This window comes from Phyllostomus discolor, chromosome 1 (assembly GCF_004126475.2).
Source record: "Phyllostomus discolor isolate MPI-MPIP mPhyDis1 chromosome 1, mPhyDis1.pri.v3, whole genome shotgun sequence".
NCBI lineage: Eukaryota > Metazoa > Chordata > Mammalia > Chiroptera > Phyllostomidae > Phyllostomus > Phyllostomus discolor.
Window position 1 is genome coordinate 58297556 of NC_040903.2, and position 26984 is coordinate 58324539.

At 35.2% G+C, this 26984-nt stretch overlaps 1 protein-coding gene across 6 annotated transcripts in view; it reads left to right on the top strand.

Moving 5' to 3' along the window:
* Positions 1–26984, top strand: part of ARHGAP21 (Rho GTPase activating protein 21) — a 133272-nt gene that overhangs the window by 49313 nt on the left and 56975 nt on the right. For all 6 annotated transcript variants that reach the window (XM_028505397.2, XM_036023163.1, XM_028505400.2 and 3 more), the window contains exons 2-5: positions 2875–3054; positions 5620–5644; positions 24965–25057; positions 26735–26813. In XM_028505397.2, the coding sequence (XP_028361198.1) occupies positions 2875–3054; positions 5620–5644; positions 24965–25057; positions 26735–26813 (377 nt within the window). The remainder of the gene's footprint in view (positions 1–2874; positions 3055–5619; positions 5645–24964; positions 25058–26734; positions 26814–26984) is intronic.

The following is a 26984-nucleotide window of genomic DNA, read 5'->3' on the forward strand; positions in this document are numbered from 1 at the left end:
TAAGTTGCTTTGTCTAGTTATTTTATCTAGGTATTATGGAGTCACTTTTTATGCTTTATTTCGGTTTCTCTTAACCTTGAGTTATTATTCAACCAAGTGACTTTTTGTGAAGATTTTTAAGGGAATCAAATGACAGTTCTTAGTCCACAGGAATTTAACTGCTATTTCTCCAGTCACTTCATGGCTTCTTGCACTCTGATGCTGTCAGTACATGCATGGGTGCTCCTGGTGGGAAGGTGAGACGTGTAGAGAATTATGTGTTAAGGGGTCTTCTCAAGTAGAGAAATCTGTGACGGCAGCGTCCCTTCCCTTTGTGCCTGCATTTGTCCTTGTTAGAAATCCAGTAGGTCAAAAGCCTCTGTGGGTAAGTAGAAGGAGTGAAGAAGGCACATATGCATATTTCTTTTCAACTTTTCTGTCTATGTAGAAAGAAGTATTATCCTCCCTTCTCTCCTGTAGGGAAAAGTGAGGAGACTGGAGAGGATTCAGTGTGATGCTCTAGGGAGGATAGAATAATTGATACACCTAAGCCATGTTGCATTCAAAAATCTTAATTTTAGTTTGCAGGGAGCAGAAAAATAAATTGGTTTATATTCAACCTATCTTCTCCATTTTTGTGAAAAACTTAGTAGAGCAAGACACAGTATGCTCATTTCAGAAACTTGGTGCGTGAACTGTGATCCAAGAGAGTTACCCGATTCAAAGGAAGAAGGAAAGCTTGAATGTGTTTGGGAGCTGGGAGGCCAAGGCATAGTAATGTATCAGAAATAAGTTTAATACATGTGAAATTTTTTATAGTGCTAAAATTAGAGTCCTGCAGAAAAATAAAAATTAAAAATATAATAAATTAGATCGAAGAGCAATGGGTTGGGAGGAGGAAAATCTGCAGAGCGCAGAATAGATGATGAAAACAGGAGAAATATTCTAGTTTCAGATTCATAAAACCATGATTTTAATTCTTGCCTTGATACTAGTCAATCTTGAATAAATCACTTTAAGTAATCTGGGCCTTAGTTTCCTCAGGTGTAACATGAAAGGTTCACGTATCTTGATTAAATCTTAAATGTTCTTTGTGATTCAAAATTATATAATGTGGTGACAACTGAGAACATGTAAAGATGTTTATCCTTAGCCATTAGGGAAATGCAAAATCTTAGCATCAAGGCAGACATATTAAGTTTGGCATGCCTATTAGATTGGGGAGATGTCTGGACTACAGGTAACAGCTGAGGAGTTATCTGTTCATAGATGGTCTGTAGTGCGTGAGACTGTATGAAATCTTCAAAACATAGGCCAGACACCTGAGTCCTAGGTACATCCAAGATCAGAAATTTAGCAGATGAAGATGTAGTGAAGGAGACTGAGAAGAAGGAGCCATGAATCAGGAGGAAAACCAGTGTGGGAAGTCAAGTAGAGAAAGTCTTTCAAGGAAGAAGTGATCCTTGTGCCAACTTAAAATCAAAGATAAAAACTGAGAACTGACTATTCATTTTAGCTAGGTGGAGATCACCTCCACAAATCAGTTTCAGGGAGTGTGGAGGCAAAAGCCTGATTTGAAGCAATTTAAGAGAAAATAGGAGAAAAGGAATTAGAGATAGTAACTGTTCTAAAGAAAGGCAGACACATATAACTGGGAGAGTACTGTATGGTCAAGAGGATTATTTTAAGATTAAAGAATTTACAGAATGTATATATGCTGTATGTATATATGGGAATGATACAGTAAAGAAGAAATGACACAAAAGAGTGGAGATTTGGTGGAATTGTATCTTTGACTAGTGAGAGGGAGTGGCATGTAGTGCACAAGTGGTGGGGTCTTCGAAGGCTGGAAAATTCAGCCATTGTAATGGGAGGGGAGACAGGAGAACAAGGGCACAGCTGCAGGCAGGTGGGTAAATGCACAGGCCATTAAGTTGTCCTCTTATTGTGTGGGTTTTTCAGTGTAGTAGAGAGCAGGGTCATCAACTACAAGTGAGAATGGGGGAGAAGGGATGAATTAGTCATTGAGTTTGAGTAGGCTGGAAAGATTTATCATTGACAGTTAACACTAATGACTCTTGAGGTTAGTGGTCATGAACTTAGAGTGAACACAGCTTAGTTTTTTTCTCCACTCCTGTTCAGCTCCATAGGTGCAGGCCCAGAGTAGGCATTGATTGATCTAGGGTTAGATGACTTTGAAGAAGTTAGAGAATGGCAAAGGAATGAATTAAAGCTGACTTAAGAGGGAAATGAGGACATGGGGTGGTAGGGTCAGCTCAGAATGAAGAATTGTAGGGGTTGGGGTGTGAGAGGGAATAAATAGTGGAACCCTTGATTTGAGATTATGAATGGTTTTCAGTCATGACCAGATAAAAGCCTAGACTGGAGGAGAGGAGATCAAAGAATGGTAAGGCCAAGGTAGTAGAAGGAAATCTGTGTGGATTCTAAATATATGTTCAGAACCTGAAGACCTTATCTTTGCTAATATCCTTTGTTGCTATTGAACTATCTTGTAACAATAGCTCTAGTACTCTTACTTGGTAAGAGTTTCATGTCTCTTTGTTTATAGCTTCTTGGTCCTTAGTGCTCTACATGATTTTCTTGGTGTTATCTTTCATTTCTCCTATTGAATTTAAATTTTAGCTGTTGAATTTCTAATTTCCAAGAATTCTTTCTTCTGATTATCTTTTCATAGCACCCCTTTCTAGAAAACAAATGGTTTTTGATACTCTGCATCATTTGTGCTAATATGTATAGTTCCTGCACCAAAATATGGTTCTTTTTCTCCATTAAGATCATATCTGCCCTCAGGTATTATATTTTTATATTTAACTTTTTCTAAGTGAGGAATTACATTGTGTTAGTAGTTAACATTTCAGTATCTTTTCATTTTAGGTATCAAAAAGGAAGGATGGAAAAGAACAAAGTGAAAATGTATCACCATCTGAAGATGAAACATTCTCCTGGCCAGGTCCCAAAACAGTTATGTTGAAAAGAACATCTCAAGGTTTTGGTTTTACATTAAGGCATTTTATTGTTTATCCTCCAGAGTCTGCAATTCAGTTTTCATACAAGGTAAGAGAAATAATTAAAGTAACTTAAAACAAAAACAAAGCTATGCCTATCTCTTTCTTGTCTTTCTCTCATTGTCCCCTTATTCTTTCTATCTTAGAGGTGTTATGTTTTCATTTTTATTATATTCCTTTAAGTATTTTTCTACCTTCTAGAACAGAAATTTTAATTTTCTCTGAAAGGTTATTAACTCCAAATCTTTTTTTTTTTTAAGTATTTCTAATTCTGAACCATTCTACTTTTTCTATCCTATAGCCATTTTTCTACTATCTAGAAGGCTGGTGAGGAATACAGAGGAAATCATTGATTAAAATATTCTGGCAGTTATAAAAAGTTACTAGGATTAGAATAATACCTGCCTTTAAGATATGTAATATAATGGCAAACCGGAATATGTAAACATAGCTTCTTACCAGACTGAATTACACTTATATGCTTCACTGTATATAGTAACATGGGCTAGTGAGGGGCAGCGTGGGATAATTATAATGGCGGCTGACACCCTGCGTGTGTGCTCTGTGTTCCTTACCATTCTTTATGAGCGTTACCTCACTTGTTATTAGCCCTATATAACGTAACTGGAAACTGGCTTGAGTCACGCAGTGAGTAAGTCGTGGACATAGGATTTTAACTTGCCAACATGAATGCCTAATGCTTAGCTGTTGTACAACAGTATAAGGAAGAATGATATTTGTAAGAGTTGTGAGACTTTGGCCAAGCCCCTTAACTACTTTTGTCTTCTACATATCCGTCTTAATTTGAGGGAATTAAATGAGAAGATTAGAAAACCCTTTCTAATTCAAAATTTCTATGACTCCAAGGCTGTCTTTTAATACATAGTGTTAAATAGCTTCTGGAGACCACACTCTTTATTATATCTTTCCAGTAAAAGTCTTAAAGGGTAACCTTTTTAAAGTGCTGAATAGTTTTTAAGAGTTATGAACAATTGCTACTTTTGGGATTAAAATTTACCATTTTGGGGTTCCTGAAATGTCTATAAATTTACTGAACTGGATTTCCTGAGAATCTGTTTATCCTACAATGTCTAACATAATATTCCTTATGTATTAGGGCACCTGTGAGAGCACTTGCTAATTTAGGAGTCCCGTCCTTTAAGTCCATATTAAGACTGAATCTGTTTTTGTCTTTTTACTTTGTTTTGTTTTGAAGAAGAGCTTTTGGTCATGATGAACATATTGTTAGTATAATTTCATAAGAATTTTACCAAACACAGGTTAATAATGCATTATTATTATTATTTCAGTATTGGAAAACACTTCTAGAAGTTTGAGTAACAGTATAATTGCTAACAGCAGAGTCAAAAGAGCCTGAGTTTGCATCCCATGTCTGCCCCTTGATAGCTCCATGACCTTGGGTCAGTCACCTGACAGACAATCACAGCATCTTCCTCACAGATTTTTTTGTTGTTTAAATGATATAATATGTGTAAAACACTTAGTACAGGAGTTGGTATAGAGTAATCACTTAGTAAACCTTAGGGGTTAATGCTAAGATTATGTAATTGAGGTATATTTGCAAATAGGTCTGTCTTACACATTTTACATGGAAAATACATGTATTGAAATTGTTTCCTTTTTAATTATGAAATTTTGTTCATTCATTTTAAAGGAGATTTTTAAAATTTATTGTATAGCTTTCAGAAAATGTGCAATTTATATAATAATGTCTTAATTATGTCACTTAGCCAGCAACCTTACCAGTCTCAGAACAAAGCTTATAAACAGAAAAAATATATGCAACTGGGACAAAAGTAGGTTTAATTCATATGGAAAATAATACAATAATTAATGACTAGTAACACAAGAATAAACTGTGTTTTGCCTACTCACAAATGTAAACCTATTTTTGTCCCGCCCTGTATATTTGGGCATCCAAAATAAAGGTCAAAGTTATATAATAAATTATCAGCCCTTTACTAAATGTCTTTTTTTTTTTCTATAGTAGGTTGTAGCTTTCATATAAGGGGCTCAACAAATGTTTGAATAAATGTATTTGTATACTAGTTTTTCGAAGTTGCTTTTCTGATTTCCCAGGTAGAAGTGGGTAAATAGGAGCAGGACAGCCTGGTAACAATAAGTGAAGCCTGGTAACAAATAGATAAACCTCAAAATGGAATATAAGAAACTAAATAAATAGCATTTTAGAGCCACTCAATTTATATAAAGATAGTTCTGGGTCCTGTAATAGACCCTAAAGGCACATTTTTTGAAAGGATAGTATAGTAAGGGATGACTAGCCTGGCCCTCTCTCTCCCCAGCTGTCGATTCATCTGTCCAGCTACCTGCTTTTGACACCTTTACTGTGGGTGTCTCCATACTCAGTGTCAGAAACTGAACTCCTGATGTATTCCTTCTAAGTTGGTTTCAGCCATACTCTTCCTGCCTCTCTTTATGAAGACCCATCATTCTGGCAAAAGGCACTGTTAGTGAGATTGTAATTGGCACATTTGGGGGAGGGCACTTTGAATTGGATTGAGCCTTGCTACAATTTATAGCAAGGGTTTATAAATATGTATTCATATATGGATATGTGTTTTTTATTTCATAGGATGAAGAAAATGGCAACAGAGGAGGTATGCTATAAAAGTTTCATTTTTTCTCTGAATATTTTTCTATTCATTTGTTTCTGTCCTTTAATACTAAATAAGATTATACAGTTTTTGGAGTTAAAATATATAACAGTTCTTAGAAGTGATAGTCATAGAAATTAAGTATTTTTACTATAGATTTCAAAGTTTTATGAATTCATTGTCTCATAATTTGAACAAGTGATGATTTTATTGTTAATTATATATTAGTGTTTATGGGGGGAATATGTCATGATTTTGAGGAAAGTAATTCTGACATTATTATTCAATTAGTATTCTAACTCACATTTACTTTTGTTTTAATTTTATATGAACTTTTTAAGTTATAATTTAGATGCAATTAAAAAACCCATTTTAAAAACTTGTAATTATAGACTTAAAAAAGTTGCCACAATATGTATAAAGGAATTTTCATATATACTTCCCCTAATGTTAAACACTTATATAACCATGGTATACTTAACAAAGCTAAGAAATTAGCATTGGTATGATACTATTACCTAAATTACAGACTTTATTTGGATTTTTACCAGTGTTTCTACTAGTGTCCTTTTTCTGTCCCAGGATTCTGTGTCACATTCACTTGTCCTGTCCCTTAGTCACTCCAGTGTCTCATCTTCCCTGTATTTCATGTCTCTAATACTTTTGAAGAGTACAGGTCAAGTATTTTGTAGAATGCCCTTCCGTTGGGGTTTGTCTGATAGTTTCTCATCATTAGTTTGAATTTATGTATTTTTAGCAAGAATATACTAGTATAATCATCTGTGTAAAGTTTTATAACTATGTCCTTCTACATATATTAGAAGCATATTTCTCCCACTGAAGATGCACACATGATAGGCATGAGACTGTAGAGGCTGTGCATCCAGGAGGTTGTCTGGGCATCAGCACACTGTGTTCTTTAGGATGATGGGAAGATAGAGAACCTGTGGCCTCTTTTCTCTTGCTGATCCTGGTTTTGTAAATTTTCCCTTTCCTCAATAATGCATATTTCTAACCCATGCCAAGTAACATTTGGACTTCATCCTGAACCCTGGTGCCTGACAGATGGTGACGCAGGAGTGGCTCATCTTGCACAACAGTGACAACTATGAAGGGGCCTACCTGGCCCTACACTTTCAGATTACTTTCGATAGTGCTGAAAGAAATTATTTTCTCTCATTTTAACCCTTAAAATAACTATTCCTAGGTTTTAAGTCTTATATCAGTATTACAAAGGTTCATCAGCAGGTGAATGGGTGAACAATTTGTAGTATATCCATAAAAGGGAAAACTACTCAGCAAAAAAGAAGATAGTATTATTAGTACCTATACATACAATGTAGTGAATCTCAAAAATATTGTGCCCAGTGAAAGGCACAAAAAGTATATATTGTATTATTCCATTCAGAAGAAATTCTAGAAGAGACAAAACTAATCTACAGTGACAGAAAGCAGATTAGTGATTGCCCAGGACCAGCAGAGTACTGAGGACTGAGGGCACAGGGGCATCGGGAACTTGATGGAATGATAGAAAGTTTCTTCTTGAAAGCATTATCTTTACTGAAATGGGGGTTTCACAATTTATGCATTATGGAAACATTATACACTTAAAATAGGTGAAAATACACAGTACCCATAAATGCATGCCCTGCTTTGCTCTAGCTTGTGCACAGAGCCCTGCTGAGCTAAAGTATAGCGCCTGTAATATACTGTGCTAACCAAACTGACCAACCACTGGATCGTTCTGTGTGAGAAAAACTTCTCACTTGTGCACAGTTCTTAACAGGTCTGGTTTCAGAATGTAACCTATTTAGAGACAGGCTACATGTAATTTATTATTTTAATTGAAACACATTATTATTTTTAATGGTCTCATATCTTTTAAAATCTATTTTCAAACATACTGAAATTACGAAATCCTTTTATGTGAATCTTGTTTTAATTAGATAGAATCCCAGCCTCCGGTGTGATGATCCGAGTCAAAGCTGAGAACCACTGGAGAGACAATAATTGCCAGGAGTGCATTCAAACTTTTCAGAGATCCTCTTAAAATGCCAGAATTTTGTGAAACAATGGAAAGGTTTTGTTTTGGTATTCTTTCTTTTTGGCAATAGAGGGGAGTCTCTTTGCCACTTAATTTTCTGATTCTTCTCCTTACCCAGTTTCCCATTGTTTCTTATATCCTATTTAACTTTCTTGTTTTTTAAAATTTCTTTTTCATTTCTCTTGGTTAGTTTTTTGCACAGTAATGCAAATAACATTTACAACAGAAAAAAGCCAGTAGGGTAGAAAAATATTTTTTGGTGATAATAGTTGCTTGTGGATAATTGCTATTTGTTGACAGCCTGTTGTTCTTAAATGTCTGGAGCAAATACTCATAATCAAAATAGAAATAATTGAAAGTTTATAATTACTATTTTTTTTATTCTTCCATGAGTAAAAATTTTCTGTGTTTATTCATAGGGATATATCAGTGTTCTAAAACAGTGATTTTGAACCTTTTTCATTTCATGGCATACATAAATTCATTACTAAAATTCTGCAACACATCAAAAAATAATGTTTTTTGCTGACCTGACCCCCCACCCCCAAAAAAAAAGTGTTACATTGATTCATTCACACAGGCTGGCCGTTGTTGTGTTGGCTGTTGTCATTTGTTTCTTTGACAGTCTAAGGGAAAAGAGGTCAGTGCCCCTGACTAAATATCCAGGTATTGCATGCTTTAAAAATTCTTGTAGCACACAAGTTGAAAATTGCTATTCTGAAATGTTATGTCATTTGTTAGCTCCTTAAGTGACTATTGGATTTTTACTTTGGCTGTAAAATTTATATTCAAGCATTTTAATCGTACAAACAAAAAGCAACTGGGGATTCTATAAATTTTCTCAGTAGTAAAACTTTATATTTTGTTAATTGCATTTTTTTCTGAATAAACAATTCCATAGCCTATTAGAGTTTTTTAATAACCAAATCTCTTTCAGTGGCAGGAATTAGAAACTCCCTCAGACCACTTCAGGAAAGATCTGTTTATTCTAAAAACCAACAGGGCATTTCCAAAATCAAAGTCAAGTCAAGGAAACCCAGGGAACCACAGACACTAGAATTGGGACCTAGAAAGCTACTAAATACAGAGTAACAACACAAAATCTTGACTTTTGATGTTATAAAACCTCAAACTCTGTTATTTGTAGGATGATTGAAATGACTTTCAGTTTATTTTTATTATACTTGATTTTCTCCTGAGCTGACTTTATATAAGGTACAATCCTTACTGTATCTTTTTTTTCTTCCCCTCTAATTATAATACGTACAAATTCCTGAGAGAGAAATCTGATTAGCCTACTTCATCATTTTATATCACATGTACAGTACCCACTGTGTTTAGAAATCAAATGTTCTTCGTTTTAATGAAGAGGTAAATTCTGTTAAGCTGAAAAAAGTGGGTATATTTTAAGCCATTAGTTTTCATTAACAGGTTAAAAATCTATTCCCTCAAATTAATATTGCACTAAAATATGGACATAAAAATTTGTTGTGAGAAGATATTTTTATTATGGGCAGGTTTAAATCTACGGTGTAGTGGTACAGTATCAGAATCATCCGTCATTGCTTCTAAATACAGCAGTACTAACTGAGTTCCATGGATCTCTTCTGATGTCTTTGGAAAGGATTATTGAGTGAGCCATTTAGGATCCATTTTTAACTGTATTGATAGTTTAAACTATTTGTGTTCCTCAGGTAGTTAGGTAAATATTCTCATTAGTGGCATATTTTTATAAATTTTTAGTATGTTTTAGAATAACCATAGGTATCTGAAGTCATCTTGAACATATTTTAGGAAGTAGGGGTAGTGATGATGATGATGATGAAGTAGGAATGATGATGATGATGGTGGTGGTGGTTGGTGGTGATAGTGATGATGGTAACGATGTTGGTGGTTGATGGTAATGATGGTGATAGCGTGGTGGCAGTAGCAGTTACTACCACTGTGTCAGGCAGTGTGCTAAGACTTTCCATGAATTAATTTATTTAATCCTCTTAACAACTTTCTGGGGTTAGGAGGCAGATATTATTACTTCTGTTTTTAGGGGAGGAAACTGAAGCACACAGTTTTTATATGACTAGCAAATGGCAGTGTGGGACTATGAACTCAGGCAATCTGGTTCTAGACTTTTCTTTCAATTTCTGCCATGGCTTCTCAGAGAGTTCCTTCCTCTCACATGATTCACTCTTGAAAACCTGTAAGAAAGATGACTGTGTCCCCTTGAAGGGGAAGGAGTGCTAAAAAATCCTTAATTCAATTCCTAGATACAATTTGGTTAATGTAGTAATTAGCATTTAATACTTGTTCTTTAAGTTTTTTCTTTATCTTTGTAATTGAACATGTCCTGTTGGTGTTAGTCTGTTGAGCTTAAGGATAAAGCATTATTACTTTATTATTTGTAATTGATTTACATTTTTGATTCAGTTATATTTTTGATACCTAACATTTTGGTATTTTTTTTCACTTAATTTTATGAAATGATAAGGGCACTCATAGGAATTTACTAAAGATAAACGAAACATTGTATGGAAAAAATATTTATACAGGCATGTTCATAGCTGTTTTATTCATATAAATAAACATGGGATTATTCAACCTAAATATTCATCAATGTAATGAATAGATAACCAAATTGGGGTGCATCCATACATGGTAATACACTCAGCATTATGGATCAGTCCCATTAACATTTCTATCATTGGTGGAATCCATATAACATCAAATTTGCTATTTTAAAGTGAACAATTCAGTGGCAGCTAGTACAGAATTAAAGGACCTATGTGCAGTGTTGTGCATCTGCCACCTCTGTGTGGTTCCCAAACACTGCATCCCCCTGAAAGGAAACCCATGCCTGTTAAGCAGTTGTTCAGCATTCTCTCCTAAGTCCTTGGCAACCACCAATCTGTTTTCTATCTGTAGGGACTTATTATGGATAATTTCATATAAATGGAATCATTCATTACTAACCTTTTTTTTGTCGATTAAAAATAGATTTAGAAAGAGGGGGAAAGAGAGAGAGACATTGATTTTTCTTCCATTTATTTATTGGTTGGTTCTTGTAAGTGCCCTGACCAGGGATCAAACCTGCGACCTTCGTGTATTAGTACAATGCTCTAACCAACTGAGCTACCTGCCTAGTTCTATAACCTTCCTTTGTATGGCTTTTTCCACTTTTATAATGTTTTTGAGGTTTCTCTGTATGTGCCATGTATCAGTACTTTTTTCTTTTTATGGATGAATAATAATTCCATTGCATGTATATACCACATTTGCTTATTCATTCATCTATTGATGGACATTTGGGCTTTCCCCACCTTTCTATTGTGATTAGTGTTGCTGTGAACATGTATAAACACGCATTAGTTAAAGAGTCTCTGTTTTCAGATCTTTGGGGTATATGTCTAGGAATGGAATTGCTGTACTATGCAGTAATTCTATGTTTACCATTTTGAGGAAATGCCAAATTGTTTTCCACAACAACTGCATCATTTTACATTCCCACCAGCAATGTTTGAGAGTCATGATTTCTTTACATCCTCATCAATGACTGTTAGTTTTTGTTTTTGTATTATAGTGAACCTAGTGAATATGAAGTGATATCTCATTGTGGTTTTGCTCTCCATTTCCTTAAAAACTAATGGGGTTGACTGTCTTTTCCTGTGTTTGTTCTCCATTTGTATATTTTTTTTGCAGAAGTGTTTATTCAAGTTCATTGCCCATTTTAAAAACTAGATTGTTTGTCTTTTTGTTTTGGAATCGTAAGTGTTCTTGATACTAAACCATTATCAGATCTATGACTTGCATATATTTTCTTTTATTTCAAAGTTAGGTTTGGAAATTTTTGTATATTTACATTTAATATAATTATTTATTGTTTAAGCTCCTAATTTATTTTGAAATTCCTACTTCTGTTTTGTTTTGAACTTCTTATATTTCTGTTCTTTTTTCTCTTTTTGAGATTAAATATAGCCATTCATTTAGTGGTTTTCCTAGAAATTATAATATGTAAACTTATTAAAGTGTAACACTAACTAATATTTTCTTCTCCTGAAACAATATAAGGGTCTTAGGACATGTTATTAGCTGTACTTGTCTCCCTCCTACCTACATGTTACCTTTATGTTGTGTTGCAATGCTTTCAGCTTTTGTTTTTTCTGAAAGGTCTGTTTTGCCCTCATTTTTGAAAGATACTATTGCTGCTACAAGAATTGTACATTGATATTTTCCTTCAGCACATTGAAGAAGATAATATTTCACTCTCTTGGCTTCTATTCTTGTTAGTAAGCAGTCATATTTTGATTTATTGGTTCTTTGAAGGCAAACTTGTAAAATATCTGCTGGTAAGATTTTCTTTATGTCTTTGGGTTTTGGCTATTTAGTAATGATGAGTCTAGGTGAGAACTTATTTTCATTTTTCTTATTTGGGATTCATTTGACCTTCTTGTGTCTGTGGATGGATGTCTATCACCAGCTCTAGAAAATTTTCATCTAGCCTCTCTGTCCCTTTGTAACCCCAGTGCTCTCTTTAATTCTTCTAGGGTCACAAACTTATTTTAGTTTTTTTTTTTCCCCTCTATCCCCCATGGTTCCTAAATTCTCTATTTTAGAGGCTACATTTTAGATAACTTCTTCCAGTATATTTTGATAATTTTCTTCTTAGCTATTTGAGTTTTACATTTTTGTTTTTATAACTCCTCTAGAGTACTACACCAAGTGAGCTTGATCACTTCTTACAGTTTTCTCTTTACTGTTCTTAGGATATTTTTCAAATTTCTTCAAAGATGGTAAACAGAGTTGTTTTATAATCTGTCTGCTAATTCCATTATTGGGAGAATTTGTGAATTTGTTTCTTTTTTGTTGTTTCTCTTGCCTGTTCTAGCTTAGAATGGGTTTTTATTTGCTGTGTATATTTGACTATTTGATGTTTGTTGACCTTCAAAATGTACTACTGGAAATTCTTTGAAGTTGATTGGTATTTGCTTTTATCCAGAGCCAGGCTGTTACTTGATTTGGGTTACATATCCATGTAAAGTTTGGCCTATAGTCATGTCTTAGAGATTGGTCTTTCCTTTCTCCCCTCCTCCCTTTCCTATTTTGCATAGTGCCAAGGTAGCCACCGAGGGCAGGAGCTTTATTTCCACTTACCTTGCTCGTAAGTGTGGGGAGAGTCTCCTAATAGAGTCCTAACTGGGCAGGCTTTGGGCTTTTTCTTCTGCCTGCTGGTTGGAGAAGCCCTTAAAATGGAAGCTCGTATTCACTAGCCTGGACATATGTTATATTATTGATATTAGTAGTATTTTGGGGTATAATTTTCTGGTAGCTAAGCATACCTGTGTATATTCGTCTGTGGTTCTATTATAAATTAAGCATTTCTTTCTACTAGCTCAATTCTCCTGTACATTGATACTTTCTTGGATGGGCGCCTGCTTATGAATTTGCCTTATTAAAATGCTTTTAAATAATCTTATGAATGTAATTATAATAAAACCACCAAGTTATTTGTAGTTTGCTATTGTGGGCAATGTTTCCTAATGTAAAACTGTATAAGGTTGTATATATACACACTATATACACGTACACACACACAAAGATAATAAGTGATTCTGTATGTTCCTAGTGACAAGTTAACTTCAGTACACTTATTTTGTTCCTCCCCATTGTGTAGGTGGGCAGTAGGGTCTTCTTCTGATTAAGGTTAAAACACTGGGGAGCCTCATATGAAGGACAATGATGACAAGGTTATATGTAAATTTTGAAACTATGATATGTATTTTTTTAAGATTTTATTTAATTTTTATTTATTTTTTTAAGATTTTATTTATTTATGTTTAGAGAGGGAAGGGAGGGAGAAAGAGAGAGAGAGAGAGAAACATCAATGTGCGGTTGCTGGGGGTCATGGCCTGCAACCCAGGCATGTACCCTGACTGGGAATCGAACCTGCGACACTGGTTCGCAGCCCACGCTCAATCCACTGAGCTACGCCAGCCAGGGCTAAGATTTTATTTACTTTTAAAGGGGGAGAAGAGAAGCACCAATGTGTGGTGGCCTCTTGAATGCCCCCCACTGGGAACCTGGCCTGCAACCCAGGCATGTGTCCCAACTGGGAATCGAACTGGCAACCGTTTGGTTTTGCAGCCCGTGCTCAATCCAGCGAGGTACACCAGCCAGGGCTGACAACATATTTTTTGAAAACACTGAAAGAACTTGAGGCTTTCTTTTGAAAAAGTGTTGCTTGGGGAAAAAGTGATAGCTGTTTTCACATGTTTGAAAAGATCCTTTATACAAGACGAAGTAGATTTATGTTTTTCAATTAGTGAAAGATGCGGATAAACTCTTTTCCTAAATCTCTGCTGGAAAATCCCTACTCATATTTTGGAGACAGTTCATCTGAGTAATTGCTCACGCCACGTGGTAAACAAGTAGAGACTTTCTGCCTCCTGAAATACCCATCTCTGGGAGGTGGTGGTGGCCGCACCAATCTGATATGGGAAAAGCAGAAGCATAAGGGAGTGATTATATCTCTTGTCCCAAATTGTTTGTTTGAATATGTAAGGTACAATTTTCCTACATACCCAGACTATTTATTATGTTTATGAAAAAAATATTTTTGTGTAGTACTTCAAGGACAAAGATCATTAAGGATGGAAGCTTTTACTGTTGAATTTTCAGTGCCCAGTATGTCCCTGGTACACAGTAACAGCTCAAATAGTTGTTGAGCGAGTAAATAAAGGGAGGTGCCACCTTGACTTGGTACTGCTCCAAAATGACTATTCCCAAAGCTGCAGAAGTTTGCATGTTAGTATCTGCACCTCTGCTGTCGAGGAAAAACTTCTACCTCTGCTGCCTTTCTCCTTTTCTTTCACTTTTCTCCCACCAGTCACCTTCTAACACAAAGTGTCAGTGACACTTTTTAAATTTAGAAATCTTATTTCACATAGCTGCTAAGTTGGACAACAGTAACAACAACATGATACTTCTGGACTTCAGTAGGAATTTGAGCATCATTTTTATAAAATATACTGGTAAGGTGGTCAAATTAAATGGGAAGCAAAAAATAATTTTCTGATTCCTCTTTGAAAGTCTCAGGAACCATATTTACAGTAACTTGAAATGAAGACGGTTTGGATTAAAGTAGACATTGTCTGAAAGCCAATTTTTTGTAGTAGATTTAAGACTTTGAAAGCCACACTAAGTAAAGTTACTTTGTCAGAGTAAGAAGATAATACGATTTTAACAAATCTCTTCAAGGATTAAGAAATATGCAGTCTAGGATTTCAGAAAACTAAGTGGAGGTACTGAACAGATAGGGCTAGACAGATGAAAAATCAAGGAAAGTACCTGGTCAGAGCATTACTGGGCTAGACTGTCTTCTGGAAGTAACTTCTCTGTAGGAAATGTTCAGAGGTGACTGTGATTAGGTGATTGTGAGTTGTCTTTTCCTAGCTGCTCCGTAACTTAAGACCTTGAACACATGCCACTAGCTGCATAGTTTCATTTTTTCTCCTGATTGCTCTCTGACTGGTCTACATTTAAAGTATGTGATTCATATTTCCAGGTAATAAAAAGTTAATTTTTATATAATGTAATAAATAGTTTATGGTCTCTGCTTCCGAAGTTTAACTGATAACTGTTTGCCTCCGGTGTAAAACCAGAATAGAAATATTTGAGTGTGAATGTAAAATACATTGTCTTGAAATATACTTCCGGTTGTTCATTCACTCAGCAAACATTTGTTGAGTCACTGCTGTGAGCAATTGACTAAACTAATTGCTGGGAAGGGAGCAATGTGGCTTCTCATTTCACTTCCTTTAGAGAGTTGTTCAAATGTCATGTGTTAGGGAGGACTTCCCTGCTCATTTCATAAAAGTAATATTACAGCTCTGCCTTTCACTTTCCCTTCCTTCTCACTCTGCTTATTATTCTCTGTAACACTTATCACTGTCTCTTACACTACTTATTTCTTATTGAACAGTTGCCTGTCTCGGTTGGAATGTAAAGCAGAAAGTTTATTTGATTCATTCCTTTTTCTTTAAAACCCAGAACAGTTCCTGGCATGCATAGTTTATGAACAGATATGATGCAGGCTCTGGCTCTAAGAAGCTCCTGTTCTGGTGAAGGATGAAAGTATAAAATAATTACATAAGTGGAAAAATAGAGATATGTATTGTACAGTTGCTGCAGGACCACAGCACAGGGAATTGTCTAACCACCTGGAAAGGGTTTTCAGGTGAGAGGTTTTTTGTGCTCTTGACAGATGAATAAGATTTTATAAGGAAGAAAGAAAAGCAGTATTCCAGAACAGATCTCAGAGATATTAGAGGTTATATATACCCAGATTTGGAAGTAGAACTTGGAGATGGATTGTATGTAGCCAGTTAAGAGTGACTTCTGAAGGATTACGCTGAGCTTTTCTGGCAGGAATGGTGGATAGATAGAGGTGCCATTAACTGAGCGATACTAGAGGGAAAATATCACCTGAGATAGGTAGGACAAGAGGAAGTAAGGATGAGCAAAAATTAAAACAAAAAAAATGAGGATATAGCAATTGAGATAGTTAAGAAAGACACAAGGTTATCCAAATAGTGGGAGGAAATCCGAATGGAATAGCAAGTTCCGGGAGGCAACCTTTAAGAAGTGGAAATGAAAATGTGAGCCAGAGCCCTGGTCAGTGTGATTCAGTTGGTTGGATCATTGTTCTGTAGCCAAAGGGTTGCAAGTTTGATTCCTCATCAAGGTACATACCAGGTTGCAAATTCAATGCCAGATCCAGGTGCCTGTGATGCTTCTCTCTTGCTTCGATGTTTCTTTTCTTTCCCTTTCCCTCTTTCTAAAAGCAGTGAAAAAAATGGCCTTGGGGAGGCTAATAAAAAAAATGCAAGCAAGAGACTTCAGTGAGCAGTGTCAAGAACGTAGCTGAATTGGGAAACTATAAATCAGTGGGTTACACAGTTTTATTCAGCTGCAGTGGAACAAGGACAAGGGCAGGCAGTATATGGTTAGACTTCTCCACAGTTGGAGATTGGCACATTGAGTGTTTTTTAAGGTCAAGGGGGAGAGGAAGTTGAGGTTGCTGTGGAATTCTGTTGAAATATTGGTGCATGGGTAAACTTAGTAAGAAAGAAAGTGATTTCTGGAGGGAAACTGATAGTGCTGGAGAACAGGGGGCCAAAGGGAATGGAAGTCTTGAAGACTTGAAGAGCAAGTTTAACGGGTGAAGTGGTGGGGCCATGATAAGGTCGGAGATGGAAAGATAGTTGCTGGTGATTAGAGTGCTAAGACAGATTTTTCTGGGTTTGCAGAGAAATTAAAACCTAGCACAACGGAAATAACAGGGCTATGAATCTAGGCATGATACAGTTTGTGAAATTCCCTGAAACTTTAGAGAGAAAAACTTCAAGTACTCCAAAAGGCAGATCCCAGGACTCTTTTGTTCATTGTAGGACAGTTGGCACCTGCCAGCATGGTCAGAGCTCAATAAATATTTGTTGAATGAATAACACCCTTCCAGAGTCTTTGTTGCCCAGTAGTTTATAATGCCAGAAAATTTTGATTCATGTCTGACACCTAGTGGTATTATATTCAAATTACTATTAAGGGGTAGCATTTTCCTTTTACTACTTGAAGGAAATTTTACAGATGAGTTGTGAAATAGTGGCTTTGTTTCTGAAACAAATCTCTGAGTTGGTTTGGGGCAGTTTTACTGCTAGCGTTTTCTAGGGCTGTAATTTGAACCAGCCAGCAGTAGATATTTATTGAGTATCTACTTGACTATACTCTATTGAGTATGCCAGGCGTTGTTCTATGTGTTGGAGATGGAGGGTACGCTCTCCTGCATATGTGAACTTACTGAATTTGAACACGTAGCCTGAACATTTCATTGGGAACTTAATTTAGGAACATATACTATTGTGATTTTACATGTGAAACCTTTCTAAATTTATTTCATAGCTGTTGGTACTATCATCTCTATGTCATGACTTACCACCTTTGTTAATGTTAGGTGAGCATTTAGGAAGCTGAAAGTAGGAGTGAGTTTGTTGTCAAACTTACATTATACACCCTGAAGACTACATACTCTACAGAACCATCGAGGATTTTTTTTTGTCTTTCCTTTCCAAAAAAAAAAAAAAGTAAAATTCTTATTTGTTAGTGGTGTATGCTCAATATGTAAAGTATTTATGAATGAATAGACATAATATCTGGGATTTGCTTTGAAATTTTTTAGGAAAATAAAGAGTAGTTTAAATGAAACACATTGACAGATCCTTCATAATTACTTAAGTTGTGTTCCTGAGGATTTATTCTGCTGTTTTCTCTACTTTTGTGTACTGGGCATTTTCCACAAAAAATTAGATGTGTGGGGGTCAAAACAAAGTTTATCATGATTAGTTAGAACATGTTCTGCTTTTAAACAGATTTTCTTATTTTGTTTTGTCCTATTTGTTATTACTTGAAAGTCAGATTGAGTAGAGAGATGGTATGTGATTGCCTATAATAGACAATGTGATTGAGACCTGACAGGTGACATGGTACTGCAGGTGTCCAAAGATTATTGGAATTTTGGTTCTGAAGCTCATGGTAACTGTTAGAGCTGCAGATTGGAGACTTGGGAGATTTAAAGTCCTAGCCATCACCCTGGAAGTGAGAGCCTCTTAAGTGCAATTTTGGGGAGTGCCTAGATGAAATAAGCTGGCTTATATGAGGTCTGTCCAGAAAAAAGTCCAGCCATTGTTAATAAAACGAGAAAGGTTTGTGTGATATTGATGTAATCAGATGCCGAAGGAGAGTGGACCAGAATGTGCATGCATGAGCAGCGACGACCTCACTGTACTAGTCAGTGGGGGCGATAGATGCTGTTGCATGAGCATGCGTACTGTATGGCCTTTGCATTCAAAATGGTTGAGCAAGTAGAGCAACAAATCTGCATCCAATTTTATGTTAAGCTTGAACATTCCTCCATGGAAACTGTTGGGATGATTCAAAAGGCCACAGCTGTGGGCAACTGGTAATGGGCAGCTTCATTAAGACAACATGCCTGCTCACACATCACATCTTGTATAGAGTTTTTTAGCAAAACATCAAATCACTCAGGTGATTCAGCCCCCCAGCAGCTCAGATTTGGCATCATGTAACTTCTGGCTTTTCCCCAAACTAAAATCATCTTTGAAAGGGAAGAGATTTCAGACTGTCAATGAGATTCAGGAAAATACAGCAGGGTAGCTGATTACAATTGGGAGAACTATGTGAAGTACCAAAATACCTGCTTGGAAGGGACCTGAGGCATCATTGTCCCGCGTACAATGTTGTGCAATGTTTCTTGTATCTTGTATCTTCAATAAATGCCTCTGTCTTCATATTATGTGGCTGGATACTTTTCTGGACAGATTGTGTGTGTGTGTGTGTGTGTGTGTGTGTGTGTTCTCCCACAGCATCTGCCCTTCACCAAAGGAAAAAAGTACCTAATATATGACACATTAAGTTGAATTCCACTTAATTATCATATCAGGATATATTTGTCATTTGAGACATAGATTGTTTTATGTTAGGCAATGTGTCTCTGTTAAGACTCTTAAGATCATTTTGTGTGCCATCAGCAAACCAACTCCTAGAATAAAAATTAGAAGCCTGTTTTCAACAATAAAAAAATAATAGTTATGAAATATTTCAGGCAAACAGAAAATATGGGGGAAATGTAAGTTCTAAATGCTTGCTGTCTATCTTTGTTATCTTAACATTTCAGCATTTCTCCCCCAAGTATCTTATACACATCTTCCCTACCTGCCTCTAGACATAAATGACTGTAAATATATACTTTATACTACTGTCCCCTATTCTATTCCCCCAGAGGTAATCACAAGCCTGAATTTGGTGTTTATTACTCCTTGTGTTAGTTTTTTGCCTTAGTGGATCCTTAATTCCTAACTTTTCTCAATAAATTCTTTCACATACCCCCCATTCCCTATGGCAATCTATTATCCATCATAGAGAAGTCAGGATCATTTGTCATTGTTGAGACTCAACTTTGATATTATTTTAATCTCCATTACAGCTTCAATTATTTTTGGTCTGAAAATAGGTATTAATTTCAATAAGCTATTTAATTTATTTTCTTTAAATAATTAATGCCTGAAGCTCTAATATTCTATTATGTGATGTGCCTCTTCAGCATTCCACCTCTACGGAGGATGTACCTTTTCCAAGGCTAATTTATCACTCACATTAAAGCATAGTTTAATTTCAGCTGCCTTCTCTTATATGTACATAGAGTTGTTTTTCTGCAGCAAAGAACTTAATAAATGGAACACTTTAAAAAATAACTGACAATAAAAGCAGAGAAAATGTGGTTCCATTAAAAAAATTAATAGCATGTTTGAGAATTCTGAGAGAGAAGGGGAAAAAAAGCTAAATTTTAGTGATAGTCATTGTTTTCTATTGCTTTACTTTTGGCTAAAATGTGAGTATTTCTTTGTGTAAAGGATATATTTTTTCAATCTGTTAAGAAATGTATTTCTCTTGTCCCCAGAACTCTAGGATTCCTGACCTAGGCTTATCTATTTTTCTATGTATCCTCATTACAGGGCTCTTTTCGTAATTGGCGTAGCTTAAGTTTTGTGATTTCTTAAAATAATCTATTCACTTTTTCATCTGTTTCCTTTGTATGCTTAGTATTTTAATTTTGAAATAATTTAAATGTTGCAGGTGGTTTTGACTTTAGCACTCTTCAAAGAGGAGGGCCATTAGTGATTTAAGTTATCTTTCTAACTGACAAAGCACACAGCCTAGTGATGAAGCACTCTGGTTTTAGTCCCTTGGGAGATAGATGTATAGTTCCTGTCAGCTACTGGAAATCTTTTAGTACAGTCTTTCTTACTTTCCCACCTTCTTTTCTTTAGTGTCCCTTTTCTTTGGTCTGTATTCCTAGACTTGCCCATAATATGACAGTTAAGGTCTTATACTCCTTGAGCCAGTATTTACCAAGCACTTACAGTGTGGTGAGCACTCTGACCTTGACCATCCTGATTTGTATACAAACCTTCTGAAAGTTTGTCATCAACTAGCATAGTAGTAAGTATATGAGCCATTATGTAAGCATTTTAATGGGTTATCTCTTTTAATACAGCAGCCTTACTGGGTAGGAATAAGTAAATCCTTTGTCTAAAACCACTTGGTGATAGGGTCACCAGATAAAATACAGGAGGCCCAATTAAATTTGAGTTTCTGATAGACAACTAATTTTTAATACAAGCATGTACCAAATAACTGCAGGATCTGGAAATCCTACTTGGAAAATAAGAGGTAGAGCTGAGATTTTAAACCATGTAAATTTGGTCACAGGGCCCACGCTCTGACCTACTCCATTATACTCAATATGGAGAATAAAAATCATGTCTATCTAGGTCTTCATCCAGTGTTTGGATGGCAGTTACTCAAGTTATTTTTTCTCCAACTGATTATACTTACAATAATGTAAAAGTATGTGCATACTTTCTTATTTCAAAGTCTAATACTCAGCTTCAAGTAAATTCATGTATACTTTTTGTCTTCTTATTTAAGTCTTTACTAATTTTACATTAAATAGCATAAATTGAGAATTTTTCTGTATTTGATAATTTTAGCCATTTTTGTCCATGTAAGATTTTTACTTCCTTTCTCAAATATAAAAAGATTTAGTTACATGTGGGTGCTAAAAGGAAGCATTTTCCTTTCTTTTGATAAGGTCAAGGAAATGACACATGAATAAGGTATTTAACATGTCCTATGTGTTTTCAAAAAATTGGGAAATTATAAAATGCAGATGTAGAATTGAAAGAGGCTTATGCTAAGAATTGCCAGGAAAGCCATCGGACTCTGCCAAATGATCATCCAGGGACGTGAGGAATCATTTTTCCTGGGGAATTGCCAGGATTCAGGACCAGACTTTTAGTTTTGCATATCTAGAAGTCGACTTACAAAAATGGAGACATAAGAGATTAGATAACACATACTATAAGTTTGATACCATTGATTTCCAGTTCTAGCAGAATTGTAGGCAGCAAATATTAAACAGACACTGTTCAGGTTCAGGAACTAAGTTTTTAACTCAAGACTTGGCATCAAAGAATATGGAAACTGAAGAGAAGTATATTTCTTAGTGAACCTACCTGTAATTAAGAGATCTGTGGGAGATGTTTCTATTGTCCGGAGGAATTGAATAATACCTAGGCAGTAATAGCAAGTCAGAATTTTGGAGAAAGTCCAGAAAGGGAAGCCCAGAAACAAGAATCAAAAGTGTAACACTCAGCAGGTGTAATAGGACTTGCTATAGGATTGGCCTCTTTTTTTAGTGTATTCCATATCTTTTTTAAGTCCATTCATATGTTTTCAGGCATAGCATATTGAGAGATTTGTTGATGGCAAAGTGTCATTTTTTACACAAGCAGTGATTGCAAAATCAGTATTTCCTTTATGGAAATTAGAACTGAATTATTTTGGACTACATACAAATTGTTCTGTGTAAGTGAAATTTTCTGTCAAAAATTTTCAAAAGTCATTACATTGCTACTCAGTCAACTTTTTATTATAGAATTCATTAATGGTCATTGACATTTTGTATTTTTTAATCTAAGTCTGGTATTATCACCTTTGGGACACAGTAGACTAGAAGACATTAATAAGAAAAATGTTTCTTCTCTTTTCTTATATAACTCTTTTCTTGAAAGCAATGACTTGATACAACAAAACTTATTAAACCCTCATATCTCTAGCCAAGAGAAAATAGATAGTTTTCCTTATGCCAGCTGTGGTAAATGGCAAGTTGGCCACAGAGGGATCTAGCCTGACTACCAATTTGATTGGAATTAAGTGTTTGCATCCTTCCAAATTAATTGTTAAGTGTACTGTCTACTTGTATTCAGTAAAGCTTGACAAATGAGTAAGCAGTTCAGTTCCTTCTGAAGCTGCATGAAACACCGTGTTTGGAGTCCAACCTGTGCTCAGATCCCTTCTCTGTCTCTTTGCAAGTACAAGGAGTTAGTCTCTGTTTTTTCCTCAGTGCAATGGTGATATTAGGATCCTAAGCCCATCTCGAAGACTTGTGAGACTTAAACTAGATAATAATTTTTTTTTCATTAATTGAATAATTACTTATTGAATGCCTGCTGTGTGTCAGGTATTGTTGTAGGTCTCACGGATATCAGGGAACATGACAAAGTACCCGCTCTTCAGTTTAGTGAGAGAGACATACAACCAATATGTAAGGATATAAAACTAGTTTTAGGTAGTGAGTGATAACTTATGAAGGAAAGTAAAGCCTGGCACATACAGGAACATTCCCCCAGCTTTTAACAAAAAATGATTTTCAAAGTACAGCAAACAAATGTCATCCATCTTAACTCAACAATTTACATGTTGCTATGTTTGCTTTAACCATGTGTGCATCTGGGTGTGTGGTATCTTGGTTTATTTCCCCTGCAAACCACTTGAAACTGAAGTTGCAGATATAATTAGTTCCTAAGTACTTTAAGAATTAGGCATTCTTCTGTGTAGTAGGGATTTAACTAATATTTGTTGTCTTTTTACTCCAAAATCTTATGGAGAAAGCAATCACAGCTGTCTGTCATATCTGTCATAGCTCATCAGAAGGGACAAAAGGAGTCATAATGTTTTCATGTTATCTGGACATATAAGTATTCAAAATTGTAATTCTCGAGAACATGAAAATAGGATGATAGTCATCCTCATTTAAGCACTATTCAAGGAAGAGCAGAAATATACATCTACTGAGAAATTACCACAGTTATTTGCTATACTGAGTGCTTTTACCTGTTTTCTCTTTTAGTCTTCATAGAAACCCTTGAGGAGTATAAAAACATAGAGTAATTATTTATTTTATAGAAGAAAAAGTAATGATTTCTTTAAGCCAAAAAGTTAACTTAATTGCAACTTGACTATGAAGTGACAAGGCGAGGGTTTGAATCTATGTCTACTGGTTTTTAAAATAAGCAATTTTCACTAAACCTGTTGCTTTTTTAGTAGTTGAGTTAGCTGTTCAGTAGTTAGGAGGACTTTTTCAGTATAAATAGGTAAATATGTAAGGGTAGCCACTGATCAGTATTCCTTTACTGGGAAACTTTTTTTGAGCCACCTTTGTGATACACCATGATGAAAATTCAGTTTTATATCGCAGTCATTGTAAAGCCTTTGTATTTGACACATAGTCATTTTCTGCCCAGTGCTGCTGTTAACGAGTATTATATTACTTCACGCATATTACCTGTTACATTCTTGTTTAAGTTCAGCTCTGGGGTTCTCAAACTGGAGTGAGCATTGGAGACACCTTAGAGTTTCTGTTTCAGTAGATCTGGGGTGGAGTTCACAGATGTGCATTTCTACTTCATTCCCCGGTGATACCAATGCTGCCCATCTGGGGACTACTCTTTGAGAACCGCTGCCTACCTTTTTGTTCTTCCAGAGTACTTATCATGATACTTGTCATTTGGCTTAAATGTCCTCTTACCTGTGAATCTTTTCCTGGCTTCTATTTTACTGAAACTGTTAGTTGTCCTCAAGTGTTAGTGGGTGTATGGTTCACCTGGAAAACTTGTTGATGCAGCAGATTTCTGATTGGAACCCACTGATTTTTAGCAAGCACTGTAAATGTTACTGCAGGTGCTTTATAGACAGGGATTTGTGAATTACTTGACTTGCAGGGTGATCATGTGCTCCTCATTGTCAGGACTGTATGCTTTTTGTGCTATAGTGCTCTTCTTTGTTTGTCTCTCTCCTACCAGAATCCCTAAAGGGGAAGTACTATGTGTTGTTCATCATTATAACTTAAAGCTTAGCACAGTGCAGTATTAAAAAGTGGTAGAATACTCTCTGTGTAATCTAAGGATGTGACCTTGGAGAATTTATTTAATCTCCCTGAGTCTCAGTTTTCTTTTCTTATGCACTGGCGATAGTAATACTTCCTTGCTATAGAAATCAGCTCTTAGCTATGTATATTACTTAGTGTATTACTTATATTTATTGGGTACATACAGAATATGGGTACATATGAGAGAATGCGCCTAGTAAATGGAAACTGTTACTACTGTTGTCTTATGGAAAAAACAAAATAAATTTTTGAATTAATGAAAACCCCTAAATTATGATTTTAGCACCCAGATTTAGGGTATGTATTTACTACTTCATCGAGAATCTTTGCTGAATTGTTTCAATTAAATATCATTTTACATTTTGGTATTTAATAAAAGATTGTCAAGTACAACCATACATTGGGCTTTTTTTGTCTCCCACAGGAAAACAGAGAAACCGCCTGGAACCCATGGATACCATATTTGTTAAACAGGTTAGAGAAGGAGGACCTGCTTTTGAAGCTGGATTGTGCACAGGTGCTGATGCTTTTCTTTAAACAATACCTTTTAATTCCTATTTTGCTTTTTTATTTTTCCTTAGCTATCTTTTTGTATGTTTCTTTCTTTTTCTTCACATCTATTATTACTGTTTTTGAGACCTCAATTGGTTCTGTTTCTTGGTACCCAAATGGATGTGTTTGTACAGAAATAATATGAATTATAAATTATGGGCCGTTTTGGTTACCACTTCCACAATGGACTCTTGGAGGCCCTTTAAAGAACCTCTTTTGCATACATTTCATTTTGACAAAGGATTATAGCATAGGAAAATGCTGAAGATATTTACTGACATAATTGAAATAATCTTCTTGGATCTGTGTCTAACTTTTGAAAGTATCTGATCTGAATTAATTAATTTGCTCCATACAAAGTAGCCTAAATCTCTACTGCAGTGCAAGCCTAGCCTCATGTAGGTATCAGTGGATATAGTTTGATAGTGGTTTGTTCTGAAAATGTTTTCTGATTTGTGATTTTTAATAAAAACTAAGTAGAGATTTCATTTAGATGAATGCACACTCTAAGATAGTTGCTCTTCTCTTGTGTTTTTAAACATAGAATAATTTAAATTATTAGTGAAAAACTATCTTTTGTTGCCTTTTGAATGAAATGTTATCTTTTTAGCTATAAATATGCTGTCTTTCTAGCTATAGGTATTACCAAATATCAGTAATGAGTGTCATTGATAAGATTTATGAGGAGGCACTCTTACCTACCTTTATTACCTACCTTAATTATTTTTTATCATACTTAAAGTAAGCCTAATTTTAATATCATTAATATATAAAATGAGCATGTCAGTGTACATATGAGATCCCATTTCCTAGAATATATCACCTGTCACATTCTAAGCATCACAAGATGGAGAACATGAAATAGAGATACTGTGATCAGCACAAAGGACGTTTTTTTCCTTTCTTCCTGTTTTCACCTGTCCTTTATGTCCCAGTCTTTTCCTTTCTGCTCCCCTGAGTTTTTCTGAGTAATCCGAATGTCCATTTCTTCATTACAATGAAGAACAAGTTAACACGTATAAACATCAAAACCTTATGCAGACCCATATTTAAGTTTGTAATAGAGCACCAATCAATAAACTAAATAGATTCAAAGAATACTACAAGGAAATCAGCTGGGCTGGATTTGGAGGACATTGAGATACTAAAACAATCAGTTATGTAATCTGTGAAATAATGTTTCTCTCTCACAGGTGACAAGCAGGAAAACTACAACTCAGAAAATAGCTATTAGGGGCATAGATAGTACAGTAGAGCTGTGGTCTCTTGGTAATTATACCTTCTGAGGTGTCCAAATTCATAAATGACTGGAACTCTTATTTAAAGCATGGCTGTATTTCATAAGAAGCTGGATATATTAAAATTTAGGTTCAGTTTTTAAAAGATATTATAAAAAACACTTTAAAAAAGATGTTTTAAAAAAACAATGAGTAAGAATTCATTTAAAAGTATGTTTCTCAAGATATATTTCATGAAAAACAATTTTAAAAATTGTTTAAAAATTAGTTAATAAAAGATATATATCAAAAGTATTCAAAAGTGACTTTTTTTAGGACTTTCTCATTTGATATATATATATATATGTTTTTTGTTTTTGTTTTTGTTTGTTTGTTTGTTTGTTTGTTTTTACTCTTCTTTGAAGGTGACCGAATTATAAAAGTCAATGGAGAAAGTGTTATTGGAAAGACGTATTCCCAAGTAATTGCTTTAATTCAGAACAGGTAAGATTCTTGAAATATGATTAATTTTGGCTACAGATGGGTCTATATCAGCAGAGTGAGCAGATTTAATGCAGTGTTGCACTCCTGTGGGGAGTTGGTGTGATGGGGAGATGTGGGACTTGAATTGCATGGCTCACGTGTGAGTGGCCAGGAAGAAACTCCAAGGATAGC